Source organism: Nothobranchius furzeri, chromosome 5, assembly GCF_043380555.1.
Source record: "Nothobranchius furzeri strain GRZ-AD chromosome 5, NfurGRZ-RIMD1, whole genome shotgun sequence".
NCBI classification, from domain to species: domain Eukaryota; kingdom Metazoa; phylum Chordata; class Actinopteri; order Cyprinodontiformes; family Nothobranchiidae; genus Nothobranchius; species Nothobranchius furzeri.
This window is the reverse complement of record NC_091745.1, coordinates 58,546,107-58,564,696: the sequence shown is the minus strand read 5'-3', so window position 1 is coordinate 58,564,696 and position 18,590 is coordinate 58,546,107. Positions and strand designations below refer to the sequence as shown.

The following is an 18,590-nucleotide window of genomic DNA, read 5'->3' as shown; positions in this document are numbered from 1 at the left end:
TTTACCCACAACGGGGAAGGCTGTTTTTTTGTTTGTTTTTTTTTTAATAATCTTTTATTTCATTCAAAATGTATAAAATAAACACAAACAAATACAACATACATTAACATATTGAAAAAAAACATTTGAATGAAAGGGAGCAGATAGAAGAAAAAAATCTTATAATTTCTGCCCTTTTTTACAAAATAAAATTATCCGTCAAACAAACACAATATGACCTCAGTCACTTTCTAATATTTTCATGTCTGATCTTTGACATTATAATTCACCTTTTCATAATTACTAAATACATTAGATTTTATACATGTTTTAAATATAGCAAGTGAAGTTGATTCTTTAAATTCCTTGTTAGTGGCATTCCACAATCTTACACCATTTACAGAAATGTTACATTCCCTAACTTTGGTTCTGAATCTAGGTTTCTTAAAGACATCAGTTCCTTTTAACATGTACCCACTTACTCTCTTATGAAACATTTTCTGAATATTAGTTGGTAGATTACTCATGTTCGCTCTGTACATTATTTGCAATATTTTCCACTCTACCAAGTCAGGAAATTTCAGTATTTTGTATCTAATGAATAATTGATTAGTGTGATCTCTATAGTTTATATCCTTTTCTATTAACCCACTGATAACTCTACTGTTATTAATGATTCTCAATGCTCTTTTGCAAAATGAACAATGGTTGTGTAAAGGTTTTGCAAGTGGCTCCCCAAATTTCTAAACAATAAAATAAATAGGGTTCAATCAGTGAGTGATACAATGTTAATAACCCCGACAAATTTAGTAGAAACTTGACTCTATATAATACACCTATGGCTTTGGCGATTTTCCCCTTTATATAACCTACATGTGATTTCCACGTGAGGCTCTCATCGAACATGACTCCAAGAAATTTGGTTTCTTTTACTCTTTGAATTTCGATTCTATCTATCATTAAAGATGCATCACAGTTTCTTCTGTTATTAAACAGTATAAAGTTTGTTTTGTTCAGGTTCAGTGACAGTCTATTTATATCAAACCATTTTTTAACTTCAATCAATTCACTGTTTATCACTTGAGTTATTTGTATATTTAATTCTGAATAAAACAATGTGGTATCATCTGCAAATAAAACTGTGCCAAGTAAATTAGATACATTTACCAGGTCATTAATAAACAATATGAACAGTTTAGGTCCGAGGACTGACCCTTGTGGCACACCATAATAAATATCTTTTAATTCAGATTTAGCATTATTTATTTGAACAAACTGTTTTCTATTGCGTAAATAACTATTAACCCACTGATGAGCCACCCCTCTTATTCCATACCGGTGTAATTTAAGAAGTAACCTTTTATGATCAATGACATCAAATGCCTTCTTTAAGTCAATAAAACAACTAATGAAATAGTTTTTATTGTCAATTGCTGATGAAATTTTATCTACTAAATACATAACTGCCATTGCTGCTGAATGTTTGGCCCTAAAGCCATACTGTTCATGATTTAAAATTAAATTTTTATCAATGAATTTGTCCAACCTTAATGCAAACACTTTTTCTGACATGACTGTTGTTGGTTTAGCATCTGGGAAACAGCAGAGAACATTTCCGCTAGTAGACGCTAACTGTTAGCATTAGCAACTGCACCACACAGCAGAACTTCTTCAGGCTTGAGTTATTTGTGGAGATAAAACATCAATGTTGCAGAGCAAACTGAGTCAGGAGTAGAGTCATGTTACTGTTATCCAGTAGGACGAGAGATGTCCAAATATCAGGACATAAGATCCCAAATCCTGCCATCTGAAGCTCAGCTCTGATGGGGCTTACTTCTAGTTCCTGGAACAGGTGCACCGGTGCTTTTTCCCCAGAGTACCACTTACAGGACATTCATTTCTACTAGAGACCACTGCAAATGTATAGATTATACAAGCAAGCCACATCTTTTTAGGTTCACACCTGGCTGACATCTGTTCTGAACCAGCCCAGCATGGCCATGCTGGCCCAGGAGTGGACCACCTTTGGCAAACCAGAATTGGGCCAACCAAAGGTCATATGTGTCAATATGTCAGCTGCATGTAAGTGTACTGTGTGGGCAGCACTTCGCTTCATCAATTTTACCATGTGGGAATGTTTTTGTTTCACAAATGTTTTAACGTTACTGTGTAAAAAAAATGGCAATTCCAGTGTACTTTTTCTTCCTTGAAAATCACACAGACTGAGCAGTGTTCATTTAATGTTACAAAGTGAGTTAATAAACTGAGCTAGAAAATTGTTTTAAGTTATTGAAGATCATTTTCTTTCATCTGTTTACTTAACCAGCTGACAGTATAGAGAATGCCACTGCCATAAACTCATAAAGTGGTTTGTACAGATGCGTAATTAAATACAATAAGGTTCTCAACTGTAGTTTTATTTATTTATTTTTTGGGGGGAGGGGGCGTCACACATGAACAATCTTGCGCTCTTAAGGGGGAGATGACAGAAGGAAATCGAGAACCATTGCTGTCTATGAATCATCTTTAGGTGTGCACATCTGCTAGGTTCATCGTTTCTTTGTGTTCCTGTAAAGGACTGGAAACCTGTCCAGGGTGTGCCCCACCTCTTATCCGGTGACTGCCAGGAGGAGTGAGGCACCGATGTCAAAGAACTAAGCAGTTAAAAAGCAAGTCACCCCCCCCCCCCCACCACCACCACCACCACCACCATAGTCTCCACCCACACTTCCTCTCTGAAGCTCTGGGGTATTGAAAGCATAGCTAGCTTATAGAAGTGGTAACATACTCAGACCGCTTTTTAGAGAAGCAAAAGACAAAGTCATCAGTCAAACATTCTTCTGCTCTACCACTCCATGTAGCCACCGGCCTCCCAAACTTTACTAATAACTTGCTTGCTACATTGCAAACTTTCTTCTTACATCACCTTGTAGTGCATGCAAGGACTGAGGTGCTTTTTTGTTCCTTGTTAGCCGGTTAATTGCTGTGATCATAAAACACGTAAACGGCAGCGCGCAGAAATCAGAAGGCAACGTTTTACATGATGTTTACTTGTTGCTATGAGTGATAAGACAGAAAAAGCCACGCCAAAATAAGTTTAAGAAGCCCACTAAGAATCGTAATAAAAGCATTTAAAATAAACACCATATACAGTTGAGGAAACATTGGTTTAAGTACCTGATATGAAGTGGTCGCTGCATACGCAAAAACCTTTACTCTCAGGATCTCACAATTTCATTTTAGCCCGGTCACTAGCGCATTTCATTGCGATGATCCAACGTTTGTGGCGTTCTGGATCTTGGGGAATCCTGTAGAAGGCTCATCCCTTATCTTGTCCACGTCTGTTCTGGCATCCTGGGGCACAACAGGAATCTACCATATTTCCAGTTTCATTGAGTTTCCTGACAATAACAAATAGCCTAGCTGCGGGCTTCTGCCTGCCAAGATGGCGCCGTTCGATTTGAACCGTTGCATGCCGGGAGAAGTGACGTCAACTCCTGGAGCTCTATAAGTCAAAGCTCTAAGTTTGTATAAAGTATTTACTTAGCTGTAGAAGCCAGGGGAGGGACTTAGTGGAAATATAAATTCTGAAACATGACCAACTGTATTACATAGAATAGGGTCAGACCGTTAATAATAGGCAGTTTTGACATGCTTTTAGCACTGCCTAGTGTCCATTTGTAGAACTGAAAGCAAAATCTATCTCCTCACTGTGTGTTCATCTTTTTAACACCTTAATCTAACAGCTGAAATGCCTCTCCAGTCTTCCTTAGTGTCTAAAGGGGTGATTCATCACTAAATTAAACAAATCAGCTGTGTTCATGACGTAAACATGCAGGAAACTTGCTGAAACTAGACTGCAGCACCAGGTATGTCAGCTCAATTTTCTTTTCCAACAGGCACTCTGAAGTTGCAAATGCTGTATTCTGGCCACAGAGGGCGGTAGGGGTCTAAGTGACTTTTAATTAACTTTGTAAATGGTCATTTTAGCACACAGTGGCTCAAGGAAATATGAAATAATTATAAAGTATCCCTTTAAGCATTTTTAAGTTTATTTAACATTTTTAAAGTACGTACACCAGCTTTAGATCTTTATAAAAGACAGTACTTTGTCAATAGCTGTTACAACTGTGTGCAAATATTTTAGCCATCGGTTATACTTTAATCTAATATGTTATAACCTAGAATATGCTCAAAAAAACAATGAAATAATAACAATGAATTAGGAAACACCCTTCCAATGCTTAATGCTCCAACAGAATGGCTGAAGAGATAAGGGGCAGTTTCAAGACCTACAGAGCAAAAGATGCAGTTTACGTTAACATTTATTTATTTTTACTTTTCGAGGAAATATTTGACCGAGTAAAATCCGAGAAAGAGTTGAAATACATGTCATTTAATTATGGTATTTGAAATGTCAGTCTGGGTTCAAAACCCATGAGTCCTCCCGGGTAAAAGGGGGCGCTACTGAGCTCCCATCAGCTGCTTAAATATAGCCAGCGAAGAATTTACTGGAGCGTAACAGACATATCGGCTAGCCATTTTGTATGTTTAATGTCAGTTATCGAGTATTTTCTCATTATTTAATTCTCGCTTCTCTACCCAGCGCAGTTTAATCGGAATCTGCTTTAGGAGAAACGAAAGTTCTCGTTCCTAAAATCATCACAAATGTCAGAAAATACTGGTAAGTTTTAGAGATTTTGCTAGCTAAATAGCGACGTGAGGCTAAATGTAGCATTTTTGACTCGTTGAGACGGGTTTGTTGGAGGCAGATTGAAGTGATCTTTATGTTGTGACTGAGCTGCAGAGACGATAGGCCCGTTTTCTTATTAAAACTTAAATAAAGTTTCTGATTTTGAACACGTAGTCCTCTGAAAATGCCAGGTGACCACATAACCTTGTCAGCCTGATGCCAGGCTGTCACTACTCACAGCCTCCGAGTTTAAAACGTCATCAGAATTATTCCAGAATAAAAAAAAACTGTTTTAGGTTTTTGGGTTCTGTATCCTCGCCAAGTCAGCCGCGGCTGTTTGTAGGCGCTCTTGTTTTGACCAGTAAAGGACATGTAAACATCATAACTACCAGAGTAACGGGGAGTCCAGCTGATGAACAGTAGCAGGGATGCAGGAGCCTGCAGACTGCACAGTTTGACTTAATCCTCGTCTTCTCATTCTGATCAGAACAAACGGAGTATGAGAGCTCGCCTTCCAGCGGGATGACAAACCGAGAGAAGGAAATCGCAGCAAGTGCATATGAAGCTTTTGTGGTAACTGTTTACATACACACACACTCTCTCTCTCTGTGAGCAATGATCTCACCTGATGGCTTACTGAACTTTTTGACTATAAAGGTTATAAATAACTTTCTCTTACACTGCTCTGAAATGTTGGATCCGAAAGGTTTGAAATGACTTTGTAGCTGTAATCTAGAGACCAGGTGTTAGCTTGTGAATCTGATCAGAACCAATTCCTGTTTCTCCACATTGAGGCTGTTCAAAGTACAGGTGCAGTGCAAGTGCAGGTATAGCTTAGAAGTTACCACTAGAGATGCACCCGTTCTGGTTTTTAGGGCTGATAATGATTTCTGATTCATGTGCTGCTGTGATCCACAGACATCTGCCAATACTGATTTTCCCAAAGAGCTATGGATAACTGATCACACTGAGTATCTGCAGGTTGCAGTCACCAGCTGGTTTGTGCTTCTCTTGTAGCTGGGTCGATTTTTTTAATACTTTACATTTTTGATTTGTGTATTTTAAAGAATAATTTTAAGAGGAATAAAAGGAAACTTAAAACAACACTTAATAAGTTTCCTGCATTCCCCTACTGGTTGACATAAGAATTACAACTGTCGTAAACAACCCTGCTGCAACCTGCTAACAACTAGCTAATGCTAACATGAGCCAACTGATACTAAAATAAGCAACAAAGTAAAAAGGTTCACACTGTTGGACCATAAAATTTTATTACATACCAGTCCAGTAGCAACAAAGCCAGGTCATCATTGGTTTGTGGTTTCGTAAGGCCCTATAGCTCCTTCAAATGAGTGTAGCTCTTTGCTTCACCTCCAAAGCTCTTCCTTAACTCCCAGGCTCCATCATGATGCCAACAAACGAAGAAAAATAATTTTTGGTCTCTATATTGGTCTTCAAAGCTAACAGCTAGCTTTAATATTAGCTACCGACTCAGCAAACAGCTGCTGCCATAGTGCATGTGGAGACCACTAGCTTTAGCCACAAAACTGTTTTTGGTTAGCAGAGGTCTACAGAGTGCTGTCCAATGTGAAGTTCCTCAAGTTTCTGGCTCAAGAAGCATTGAAACCAGTTTGAAAACAATAGCTTTAAGCTGTTATAAACCCTCAAGTGTTGCTTGAAATACTTTGTGTGTGCTACAGATTTGTGAAATGAACTTCTGTGCTCCTCAGGCTGGGAAATATGATGAGTCTCTCAAACACCTTGAAGCTCTGCAGGATGTAAATAAAGAGGACTACAAGATCGCCATGAATAAAGCTGTGGTAGAGTTCTTCAGAAGTGGTCAGACCACTTCAGGGACACTCAAGCAAACCCTGATGGCGATGAAAAACCGGGTAGGTGCAGATCTGGTTTTAGATTTTTGCTTTGAACACTTTCATGTTTGCCTTGACGTTTTCCTGGACTCTTTATCTTTCAGCTCCACACATCAGCTGATGATAGTGATGGGTTGGATGATGTAGAGAACTGTTTGTTGTATTATAACCAAGCCATCATCCTCTATCATATGCGACAGTACTCGGAGGCCATCTCCATAGGAGAGAAGCTCTACCAGTTCCTTGAACCATTTGGTAAGTTTTCCTGTTGTGTGAAGGTTGGTTGCCAATGCTGCTTTCACATCAGGCCCTGTCCAGGCTGGGTGGCGTCAGTCTGGATCACACACCGTTTTGTTCACACACACACTTCTCAGGATTACCAAAATCTCAAAGCACGTGGATAGCAAAAGATGCGCGGAGAAGTCTGTGGTGTCCTCCTTAAGTTTGTAAACGAAGGCAGCTGTGACTCCGACATCTGATAGTGATCTGTGATAGTGATTTTTACTATATTATAAATCTTGTTTAGTTTAGAACGAGCCTTAGCCACTTTGTTCTCTGGTGAAAATTAAAGAAGTTCACTTGTAGGTTTTTTTTACAGTTTACGTTTTGTTGTTGTTGTTGTTGTTGTTAACACCTTGAGGAATGAATGTGGAGAAAAGACGATTTATGATTTATTTGCTTTGAAACACCCATTTAGTAACAATGGTCACTCTTGCTGGGCCACCTCATGTCTGGTATGACCCCAGGAACCTGGTTAGCATCTTACCCAGTCTACCTGGGTTTTCTAGTGTTTACTCCAGTTGTTCATATGTGCACGAGTTTGTTTCGAGTGTAATCTGAAGTGATTATTTGCCCTAGAAGAGAAATTTGCCCAGGCGGTGTGCTTTCTGTTGGTGGATCTCTACCTGCTCACCTTCCAGCCAGAGAAGGCTCTTCACCTGCTAGCCTTGCTGGACAAAATCTCTGCTCAAGGGAACAACAAGAATGGAAAGGGAGAGGTAGGCTGGTTCACTTCCACACCACCATGGATCAGGGCGTCAGCGTCAGGTGACGGCAGACACTTCTTATGGTTCCACTTTGTTTATGTGAACTAGATTAAAGTCTCTACCACAGATGTTTTCATACCTAATTTCATCACGGGCCTTGGTACACTATCCGAGTAACGCCACAAACCAACAACATCCTGATGAAATGGTGAAAGGAAAAAGAGGCAGATTGCAGTTGACCTGGTTCTGTTTCCTTCCAGAACAACAGTTCTAACAAAGAAGCAGCAAACCAGAGACTAGAGTTCACAGCTATGCTTGAAGCGGCTAAATCTAAAATCCACCAGGTAGGAACTCTTTGTGTGGTTGGACATCAGCTGGTGCTGTCTCTGTGTCTGATGGTCTGAACCGTTCCTGTTCCAGTACAAAGTCAGAGCCTACATTCAGATGAAGTCCTCCAAGGCCTGTAAACGAGAGATCAAATCAGTGATGAACACAGCTGGGAATGTAAGTGTCTGGAAACATCTGGACTGAGGAAGTCGTACTGGATCTTTTAAAGCTGCTGATGTTTCTGTGTTAGACGATCCAGATGCTGAAGCTACACGCATCAAACCACCCAGACCATGGTCTGTCTGGTGGTCCGTGTGGCATCAGCCCTGTCCACTCCTCTCTTGGTTGTCTGACCCGTCTGTCCTGTCTTTCAGTCTGCACCGTCGCTCTTCCTAAAGAGTAATTTTGAATATCTGAGAGGAAACTACCGGAAAGCAGTCAAGCTGCTAAACAGCTCTAATATAGCAGAACACCCTGGACCCATCAAGACAGGTGACTGCTCTGATGTCCTGATGTTGTCTCTGATGTTCTCTCACTGTCCTCTGATGTTGTCTCTATTGACCCCTCTGATGTTGTCTCTGATGCTCTCTGGTGTTCTCTCAGTGTCTTCGGATGTCCTCTATTTTTTTTTCTTCTAATGTTATCTCCAGTGTCCCCTGGTGTTGTCTCTAATGACCTCTCTAATGTCCTCTGATGTTCTATCAGATGTTGTCTCTGGTGTCCTGCTGTCAAACAGCTGTAGTTTGTCCTGCTAGTGCTTTCAGCAGCTGCTGGACGTGTCCTTCACCGAGCTGGTCTCTAACCATACTCGTGTTGTTCAGGTGAATGTGTCCGCTGTATGTTCTGGAACAATCTGGGATGCATCCACTTTGCGATGGGAAAACACAACTTGGGCATTTTCTACTTCAAGAAAGCCCTACAGGAGAACGACCACACCTGTGCACAGCTGGGAGATGGCAGCAGTGAGCAATGTGAGTATCAGGTGGATGCATTTGAGACGGAATGTTTGTTTTCCGTCATGATCAGATGAGTTTTGAGTCCAACCACTAAAGCTGTGATGTTTCCTCTGCTTTCTGTAGCTAAGAGGTTCACTGGTGTCCCCATGTGTGCTTTACTAGCCAACAAACGCTATGAGCTGTTGTATAACTGTGGTATTCAGCTGCTGCACATCGGCAGGCCTCTGGCGGCGTTTGAGTGTCTGATGGAGGCTGTGCAGGTTTATCACTCCAACCCTCGCCTGTGGCTTCGGCTAGCTGAATGCTGCATCTCAGCTAACAAAGGGGTATGATGCTCTTTATCCACCTCGTTCTGCAATAGTTGGTTTAAATGTTGTTTTGTTAGAAAAGTCACTTTCTACAAAACCTCAAGTTTGGGGCGATGGTGGTTCAGGGGTTAGGAGTTTGCAGTGTAACCGGAGGATTGCCAGTTTAAAGCCACTCTGCTCCCATGAAAGACATTGTGTCCTTGGGCAAGACACTTCCCCTCCTGTGGTGTGATTGGGTGAACGACTGTAGTGTAAAGCACTTTGGAGTCCTCTGACTTAAAAAGGCACCATACATGTGGAGGTCTTCTATCATCATCATCATTGGCTCATAAACAGCCTGGATAAAGGAGCCATAAGGTTCTGACTGATGCATTTGTACTTTGTGTCTATCTCCAGGGGTCAGAGCAGGAAAGTAAAGGTTTACCCTGTAAAAAAGGAATAGTCCAGAGTGTCATCGGACAGGGCTACCATCGCAAGATTGTTCTGGCATCACAGTCTTCACAGAACACCGCCTACAGGTAGGTTAGGCTGATTCTCCAGCGCTCAGCCTGAAATCAGAGCCTAAACATTTAGATTATTAGCTTTTCTGAACCGGCAAAAGACGAGAATGCTGCAGGTCGGCATGGAGCTCTAATCCTGTTTTATTTAAAGGTACAATAAATAAACTTTACAGTGAAATGATCACCAAACCGTCCGATGTCTCAATCTTGTTGAAAGGAAGATTACATTGGAACTAATTTCATTCTCAGCCAACTGGAGGGCTTTCAGTTTTAAGTGGCTGAACGCACATGCATGCCCAAGTTTAAGATTTATTAGTAATGTGACCTATTAGCTTCATTATTAATAGAAGAGCCATGTAAATTCCAGGTTATGAAGCAATAACACGGATTAGCCCAGCGGTGCTCTAGATGTACTTAATGTGTCTGTATGAACATGTCAGTGGCTAATCAGCTATGCTAATATAGCATGTGTGTATTTTTGTCTTGCAGCTACGTCTGTACATTTTGTATTTATTGTTTGTGAACCTGTTGTGCTGCACGCTGACTGATGGAGGTGGTTCTGACTCATCTTTGCACAGTGACGGCCAGTCAGCAGCCATTCCTGTAGCCAGTTTGGAGTTTGCAGCCATCTGCCTGAGGAACGCCCTGCTCCTGCTGCCTGAACACCAGCAGCAGGAACCCAAACCAGAGAATGGCTCCAAAAGCTCCAGTCAGTCAGGAAGCACAGAGAGCGGCAGTGAGAACAGTGATGTCTGCAGGTGAGTCTCACTTCCTACTGGCCCAGATGGAGGGATGAGGGGTGGGCTGGGTTTGGGTGTGCCAGTCATTACCATCATTCTTTGGTTTAAATCATGTTAATGAAACGCCGCTGATGTTCCGTGGTCATGTAGGAGAGCCAGAGGAATGCTCTAACCTTTCTCTCTGTGAAAAACAGTCAGCTGTTAAAAATATGTCTCCTGGTAGCAGAATGTTACGGGTGGCCGTTACTGTTTGATTCAACATGTGTATGTATATATGTACGGTCTGACTGTAGCCCAGAGAAGGTTTACGTGGGCTCTGGTCTATGTTGGTGTGTTGCAGTGGAAAAAGTCTGGAAGCCGATAAATTTTTTTCTGCTGCTCCATCGTCTCCTCTCAGGAAACAGGAGGTTGAAAACCTCAGGTAAAAGAGATCTCTTCATGTGCTTCATGTATTTGTGCAACATCAGTGTGATGAAGGGTGGCGTGTGTGTGTGTGTGTGCGTGCGTGCGTGCGTGCGTGTGTGTGTGTGTGTGTGTGTGTGTGTAGGTGCTCCATCCTGGCCTGTAGTGCCTATGTGGCTCTGGCTCTGGGAGACAACCTGATGGCTCTGAACCACGCAGAGAAACTCCTCCATCAGACCAAGGCTTCAGGATCCTTCAAGTAAGTGCAGCATCTGTTTGATGGACAGCATTTCTTTTAACACCTTGAGCTCTTTTACAGATTATTTCAGATCGTTTCTGCATTTGAGCTTGGCAAAGGCCCTGTCTGTTAAAGCTACAATGGCAAATCTGCTAAACAAGCTAGCTTAAAACACTTTACATGCTCGACCCATAACCAGAGGGTTGCAAGCTTGAGCCCCATCTTTTGCAGTCGTTGTGTCCTTGGGCAAGACACTTCATGCTTCTTGCCTGCTGGTGGTGGTTGGAGGAACTGGTGGCGCCACTGGTCGGCAGCCTCACTTCTGTCAGCGCGCCCCAGGACAGCTGTGGCTACATTGTAGCTCATCACCATCAGTGTGTGTGAATGAGTGGATGATTGTGTTGTAAAGCGCCTCGGGGGGTTGTAGAATCCTTAAAGACACTATGTCAAACACGTCATTTACCAACATTCTAACATAGTACAACTATAACATATAGTATAGCCAAAATAATCAATATTAGAAACAATAAAAGGCTTGAACTACTTCAGTTGTGTGTAATGAATCTAATATATATGAAAGTCTAATGTTTATCAGTACATTACAGACAATAATGAACTTTATCACAAAATGCTAATTTTTTGAGAAGGACCTATAGTCATGTAATCAGGATAAGATCATATTATCAGGCCATCAGCCAAAACCGAAGTTAAAGTATCGCGTCATACCCGTGTCACAACCCGTGCACGCGCATTGGGTCCACAGCGCGCGTGTGAACGGGACTCGCGAGCGAAAATATACATGGCGAGAGGTCATTTGTGCACAGAGAGGGAGCAAACTGTGTCTGTGAGCGCACAAGGATGTGCACAAGTGACAAACCTGCGTGCGCGCGTTGTCAACGAGCACACGGCAGAGGAAAACGTGCGCGCGCGGCAGCCTCTGTGCGCGCTCGGCAGCCTCTCTGCGCGCTCGGTTTCTGACTCCTGCTCGCTCGGCTGTAAGGGCTTTTGGCACTCTGGAGGCGTGGCCTGTGGCAGATCTTGTCTGTCCTCTGATTGGTTAGTTCACCCCGCACTTTACCCTCTATATATATAAAAAAGTCTGATGTTCAGTAGTTGCTGGCATAGCTCAGCTGGGAGAGCGGGTGACTCTCGCCCCGGAGGATCCAGGTTTGAGTCCGGGCAAGGAAAATGTAGTAGATGTCATGTTAATTTTTCTTAATTTCAGGTATTTTACAGTTGTGACCGTTCAACTGTCATTAAACGTCCGAATGTTTGCTGGGCAGTGTTTTAAAAAGTGCACATAAGCTAGATGGTTTTAACCATATAAAATTACATTTTTTGTGATACTGGAAAAATACATACTGAAATAAAACTACTGATTGAAAACTTTATGACTGTGGTTGTACAATATATGACTCACTAATACACTGCAAACTCCCTTAGAGTGGGGCTTCCAGAGAGAGAGAGAGAGAGAGAGAAGTTCTTGCCTCATTAATGAATTGTTTATTTTTTTCAGTATTTAATTGACAAATTATCCTTTCAAATAATTAATTGATGAGTTACATAATTGTCCATTTCATAAAGAAACTGCATATCAAGCTTTCATTCAGATGACCTTCAACAGTGCTGCACCCTGCTGAGGAACATCCGAGTAAAACCTTGAGATGGCCATTTTCTGTTCACTAACTTGCTTTAGTAAATCCTTACTTTTGTTAAATAAATCAGTTGTTGAACCCCCACTCCTCTGTTTGGTCTCCTTTCTTATTACAGCCCACCACTTCCAGTCTGGGTTGTAACAATCTGCAGACAGATTTCTGAGTATCTCCTCCTTTACACAGATCCTCACTGAGCCATGTACTGTGAACAAATAGTTTCTCCATGATATTATCCAGCAAGGTCCCGTTTTTGTCAAAACAAGGGTGAGGTAATGAAAAAATAGAAATATTTCATTAAATTAACATTTAAATTATTTATATGCATCATTAAAATAAAAAAAAACATGTTTTGAAATATATAAAGTGCACCAAACTTGACTCAGTCCATTCAACAATTCTAAATGGACAATTATGTAACTCATCAATTAATTATTTGAAAGGATAATTTGTCAATTAAATACTGAAAAAAATAAACAATTCATTAATGAGGCAAGAACTTCTCTCTCTCTCTCTCTCGCTCTCGCTCTCGCTCTCTCTCTCTCTCTCAGGGAGTTTGCAGTGTATTAGTGAGTCATATATTGTACAACCACAGTCATAAAGTTTTCAATCAGTAGTTTTATTTCAGTATGTATTTTTCCAGTATCACAAAAAATGTAATTTTATATGGTTAAAACCATCTAGCTTATGTGCACTTTTTAAAACACTGCCCAGCAAACATTCGGACGTTTAATGACAGTTGAACGGTCACAACTGTAAAATACCTGAAATTAAGAAAAATTAACATGACGTCTACTACATTTTCCTTGCCCGGACTCGAACCTGGATCCTCCGGGGCGAGAGTCACCCGCTCTCCCAGCTGAGCTATGCCAGCCACTACTGAACATCAGACTTTTTTATATATATAGAGGGTAAAGTGCGGGGTGAACTAAACAGACAAGATCTGCCACAGGCCACGCCTCCAGAGTGCCAAAAGCCCTTACAGCCGAGCGAGCAGGAGTCAGAAACCGAGCGCGCAGAGAGGCTGCCGAGCGCGCACAGAGGCTGCCGCGCGCGCACGTTTTCCTCTGCCGTGTGCTCGTTGACAACGAGCGCACGCAGGTTTGTCACTTGTGCACATCCTTGTGCGCTCACAGACACAGTTTGCTCCCTCTCAGTGCACAAATGACCTCTTGCCATGTATATTTGCGCTCGCGAGTCCCGTTCACACGCGCGCTGTGGACCCAATGCGCGTGCACGGGTTGTGGCACGCTTTAAACGCCATATTAAAGTATCACCATGCCCATGAGCAAGGCCTTTGACTTGTTGGCTGCGGTATGAAGTCTTTCAAATGCTAAAATTCTTCTTTCAGTTCTTTTTAAAACACAGAAAAGGTTTATTTACCTTCAACGTTTCGTTTGCGGCTGCAAACATCATCAAGCTGACAAGTAAAATACATGTAATAGGAATTTGAAACTCAACACAGCAAGAACATACCAAAGATGCTAACATTGTTGATTCATAAAACTCTTTGAGTTCTTCATGAAACCAGATGAACAAGTTTGAGCTTCTGTTTGTGTAAGGTGTTAGCTCTGATAGCCTAGGCCTTAGCCATGGCTCTGTGATGAGTAGAAGATCAGGCTGTGAGAGGAAAAGTCCAAAAGTGTTGCTGTTGTTTTCTCTAAATGCACCTGGTAGACATCCTGATGATGTCACCGTTAAGCTGGTCTTTACTTTCACTTTGTGGTCAAGTTGGTTAACTTCTTTTCCCATGAAATCTAAATATACTTGAGTATACTAGAGTATTACAGACAGATACGGCATGATGTCATAATTGGATCCATTTAACCCTTTAACTTCCTTACCAAGAAAAAAGCAATGGAAAATCTCCTGTTTTTAATTTTTTTGTTGAGGCGATAATTGGTATAATGTAAATTAATAATAGTAATAAAACAATAATTGTAATATTATGGTAATGATAATGCAATGTAATAATGTACACATTTTTTCTATTAGTTTTGTTTTTTCTTAATTCTTAGTAATTTTAATGTTCAGTGAGATGGAGGGATTTACGATATGCTCTACCAGTTAGTTGACCAGACAGGTTAAGGGCTACGGGTCTTGCTAAGTTCATAATGTTCATTTTAGCAGCGTTTTCATCCTGCTGCCTTTTGCATTCAGGTTCCTGGGCCATCTTTACGCTGCTGAAGCTCTTATTTCATTGGACAAGATATCTGATGCCATCGCTCATCTCAACCCAGAGAATGTGAATGATGTGTCCGTGGGCGTTGTGCCCAGTGAGCAGGACCAGGGTTGGTGGCTTTTACATCAGTAAACCAAACTAAAGCTTGAGTCTGGTTTCCTGAATACTCTTGTGTTTGTTACCAGGACCTGACAAGGGAGAGGACCCTGTGGAACCATGTGAGTCTACTCAGGCTACGTTCGAAATGCTTAAAGCTGTAAACGCACAGGTTAAACTCTGAAGTTGTGGTTGCCTTTGCAGCAGGGAAGAAGACGCCGTTGTGTTACCCCAGCAGTGTGACCTCAGCTCGGGCCATGATGCTCTTCAACCTTGGCAGTGCCTACTGCTTAAGGAGCGAGTACGACAAAGCTCGCAAGTGTCTGCATCAGGTAACCTTCCTGTTCTGGTATCTAACGTTGTGCAGAGGAGCAACACACTAAGAAGCACTTCAGGCAGGTTCTATCTGAATTAGGATTTTTAACACCTGCGTTAAATTATGTTTTAAACTGAAATATTTGTTCTTCATCCAAAAACAGTGATGCAGAAAACCCAACCTGTACCTGCAGTAAAAGGCTAGAGCTGCAGTAGCATGTGTGTCTGAAGGGCTCTGTCTCAGCCTCACTATTGGTCCAACGCAAAGCATCCATCATACCTGCAATTGTCGGTTTTCTGCAAAAACCTGTTTTTGAAGCCACATACGGCGTTCTTGTAAATCATATAGATCTGAAGAGGTGTCTTTGGTCGGGTTTCAGTCACGTTTTATGACAATCACTTGTCAGAGAAATGAGGGGGGGTCGTTTTGTTCACAAACTCTTCGTTATAGCTTGTCACAGGGTGTCATTTGATCAATCACAGTTGCAGAAACAGCTGGGCAACTGGTGGACATCAAGAGTGCAATGAGGCAATCAGGGAGCATGACAGGGCGTTCAGGAGGTTGAGGAGTAACCGCACCATGTAAAATATGATTGATTATGTTTATGTTTATGTATTTAGCAGACGCTTTTGTCCAAAGCGACTTACAAGTGATAATCGGCATATTTCCCTTGAGGCTAACAACAACAATAACAACAACATTGACATCAGTCATGGAGAGTAGGGAACAAGGAGTGGACAGTAGAGAGGGGGGACGGGTGCAGGCAAGGTGCTAGTTAAGAAGATGCTCTCTGAAGAGCAGGGTCTTCAGGAGTTTCTTGAAAATTGAAAAGGAAATACAAGAGGGGCAAGAGGAAGTGAGGAGGACGATTAGAGTGGCTAAGAGGGAAAAGTGGAAGGGGTTCTGTGAGTCGGTGAGGAGACGGATGGATGTTGCTCGAGTGTGGGATATCGTCAATAAGATGAATGTAGTGAAGAGGGAGTATGCTTGTCCGGTCCTGAGTGATGGGGTGATGACTGCGTTGGATGATTAGAGGAAGGCTAGACTGTTAGTGTCTACATTAGCTGGGGTACACAGCTTAGAGACTGAATGGGAGGAGGGGGAAAGAGATGACTTTGGAAGAGGATGTAGCTTGGTAGAGAGAAGAGAGTGATGAGAATGAGGTTTTGATTGTGAACTTTTTAATGGTAGAACTGAATGGGACCCATAAAGATGACGGCACCAGGATTGGATCAGATCTGTTGTGTTATGCTGGGTCATAAATGGTTAATGGTCTGTAATTGTATAGCGCCTTCTTAGGGTTCTACAACCCCCCAAGGCGCTTCACAACACAATCATTCACCCATTCACACGCTGGTGGGGATGAGCTACGATGTAGCTACAGCTGCTCTAGGGCGCACTGACAATGGTGAGGCTCAGTCATGGGGCTAAAGAGGTGGTGCTAGAGTTGTATAATCAGGTATGGGAGAGTAGAAAATTCCCAAAGAGCTGGAAGGTTAGCCGCAAAGTAGGGAAGGAAGACTGACCTGGGGCGTTACAGGCCAGTAGGGCTGACATTACATTGTGTAAACTGATGGAAAACATGATAAATGACAGAGTTTTTTTGTTGTTGTTGAAAGTAAAGGGCTGTTGCCATGGTATCAAAGCGGTATTCAGTGACATCTATGAATTGTGGCTGAAGGGCAGGAATTTGAAGTTTGTCACAGTGAGGGTGCAGGAAGCCATAGGGCGAATGGAAAAGTGGGCGGTTAGGTGGGGAGTCCAATTTTCAGTAGAGAAAAAAATGGTGATGTAACTAGAAAGAGGGTGGGGGAGGGGTTAATTGAAATTATTTGGACAAGAACTGGAATAGGTTAAACGATTCAAGTTCCTAGGGGTGTGGTTGAAGTGAAGGGGAGGTGGGGGTGCACATTTAGAAGGTGGTAAAGGTATGGTGTTGAATGTTAAGAGGTGCCTGGTGAGGATGGATGGGGGGGGGGTAGATCGGAATGAAGATGTTGGGCGGTGCTTGATTATGGGTGCATTGAGTCTGACGTGGTGGCCAAGACTGAACTACAAAAGCTCAGTGGTCCAGAGTCACGCTTTGGGACTCTGCACTGGGGCTCTGTGAACGATCTCAGTAGCAGCTATGCTAAAGTTAAAGTTCAATTAGCTGTCACACACACTGTCCCCGCATTTGACCCATCCCCTGGGGGAGCGGTGAGCTGCAGACACAGCCGCGCTCGGAAACCATTTGGTGGCTTAACCCCCCAATCTAACCCTTTTAATGCTGAGTGTCAAGCACGGAGGCATGCAGGCGGAAATGTGGGAGTGCCTGCTGGAGATAAGTGATGATGCCGCAGATGCGAAGTGTGTAACTCTGGGAATGTACACAGGGAAAATGGTGGGTAGAGGAACCTGACCATGAGGGCAGTCATAAGCTCTGACTCAAGTGCAGCCCTAGAGAGCTTAAAGAGACAGCACTCTGGTTCTGGTGGACACGTTAAAAAGACAGCATCTGATTTTCTTTGTCTCTCATCAGGCTGCATCTATGATGAACACCAAGGAAATCCCACCTGAGGCCATCCTGCTGGGAGTCTATCTGGAGCTTCAGAACGGTTAGCTCCTTGTTGAACCCACACACTAGGGGTGCACATTCATGAACGAGAGGCGTTGCTTTCGGCCCTAAATAGAGATGTGGGAACGCCTTGATTTGTGGTACATTTTTACCCTCTAGGTGGTGCTGTTGTAGCTTTCAACAACATTTTGATTGGTTGTTGGTCTCCTTGAGCCTGCCTCCAGCTCTGGTCCTGTAACACCTCAGTGCTGTCAGAGCCTGGCTAATGAGGAAACAAGAGACATGGGGCTGTTCCCATAGCGATCTGATATTAAACAAAGATAAACATTATGGAGACATGTTTGGTACAAACACACAAAAGGTCTGGTCATTCAGTCCAACTCATCCACGATTCATTGTCCTGTTTTCAGGAAACACTCAGCTGGCTCTGCAGATCATCAAACGGAACCAACTACTGCCCTCAACTATCCACATGATCTCCCCAGACTCTCGTAAGACAGCCCCCCCGTCCTTCCACCCCATCCAGCCCATCCAGATGCCCTCGTCGTTCACACAGGTGCAGCGTAAATGAGCCTCCATGTTTCTGCATCTTCACTCCACCTAAAGACGGACAGCAGCTGGCTTTTCATTTCAGTTTGATCAATACGAGTGAAATAAATATTTACTGTATGGAATGCAGCCTTTTGTGTGCTTTTTCCCTCCAGTATGAAAGACCAAGTTCACTCGTTTTTTTTTAAACATGTCTCTAGTATAAATGATGCTTTGTGAGTTATTCTCTGTGGGAAAA

At 42.4% G+C, this 18,590-nt stretch overlaps 1 protein-coding gene across 2 annotated transcripts; it reads left to right on the top strand.

Annotated features, from left to right (window-relative positions):
• Positions 1–4,481: 4,481 nt before the first annotated feature.
• Positions 4,482–18,481, top strand: cnot10 (CCR4-NOT transcription complex, subunit 10). Of its 2 annotated transcripts, none has more exons than XM_015949524.3 (19): positions 4,482–4,663; positions 5,160–5,245; positions 6,403–6,564; positions 6,648–6,798; positions 7,405–7,541; positions 7,790–7,873; positions 7,950–8,033; positions 8,231–8,348; positions 8,678–8,827; positions 8,936–9,138; positions 9,517–9,638; positions 10,199–10,378; positions 10,701–10,781; positions 10,908–11,021; positions 14,813–14,943; positions 15,020–15,052; positions 15,135–15,262; positions 17,768–17,843; positions 18,214–18,481. In XM_015949524.3, exons 1-19 carry the CDS (start codon positions 4,648–4,650, stop codon positions 18,372–18,374), a joined length of 2,217 nt encoding a protein of 738 aa, XP_015805010.1. In that variant the 5' UTR covers positions 4,482–4,647; the 3' UTR covers positions 18,375–18,481. The 2 variants fall into 2 exon arrangements, with proteins under 2 accessions (XP_015805010.1, XP_015805009.1); XM_015949523.3 differs by having other exon boundaries at positions 7,402–7,541.
• Positions 18,482–18,590: the final 109 nt, after the last annotated feature.

What these genes read in the sequence shown, in the direction of transcription:
- cnot10 (XM_015949523.3), top strand. An exon ending in ACAAGAATGGAAAGGGAGAG is followed by an intron (nt 7,542 to 7,789) that starts GTAGGCTGGTTC and finishes GTTTCCTTCCAG; the next exon opens with AACAACAGTTCTAACAAAGA. An exon ending in AGAGGACCCTGTGGAACCAT is followed by an intron (nt 15,053 to 15,134) that starts GTGAGTCTACTC and finishes TTGCCTTTGCAG; the next exon opens with CAGGGAAGAAGACGCCGTTG.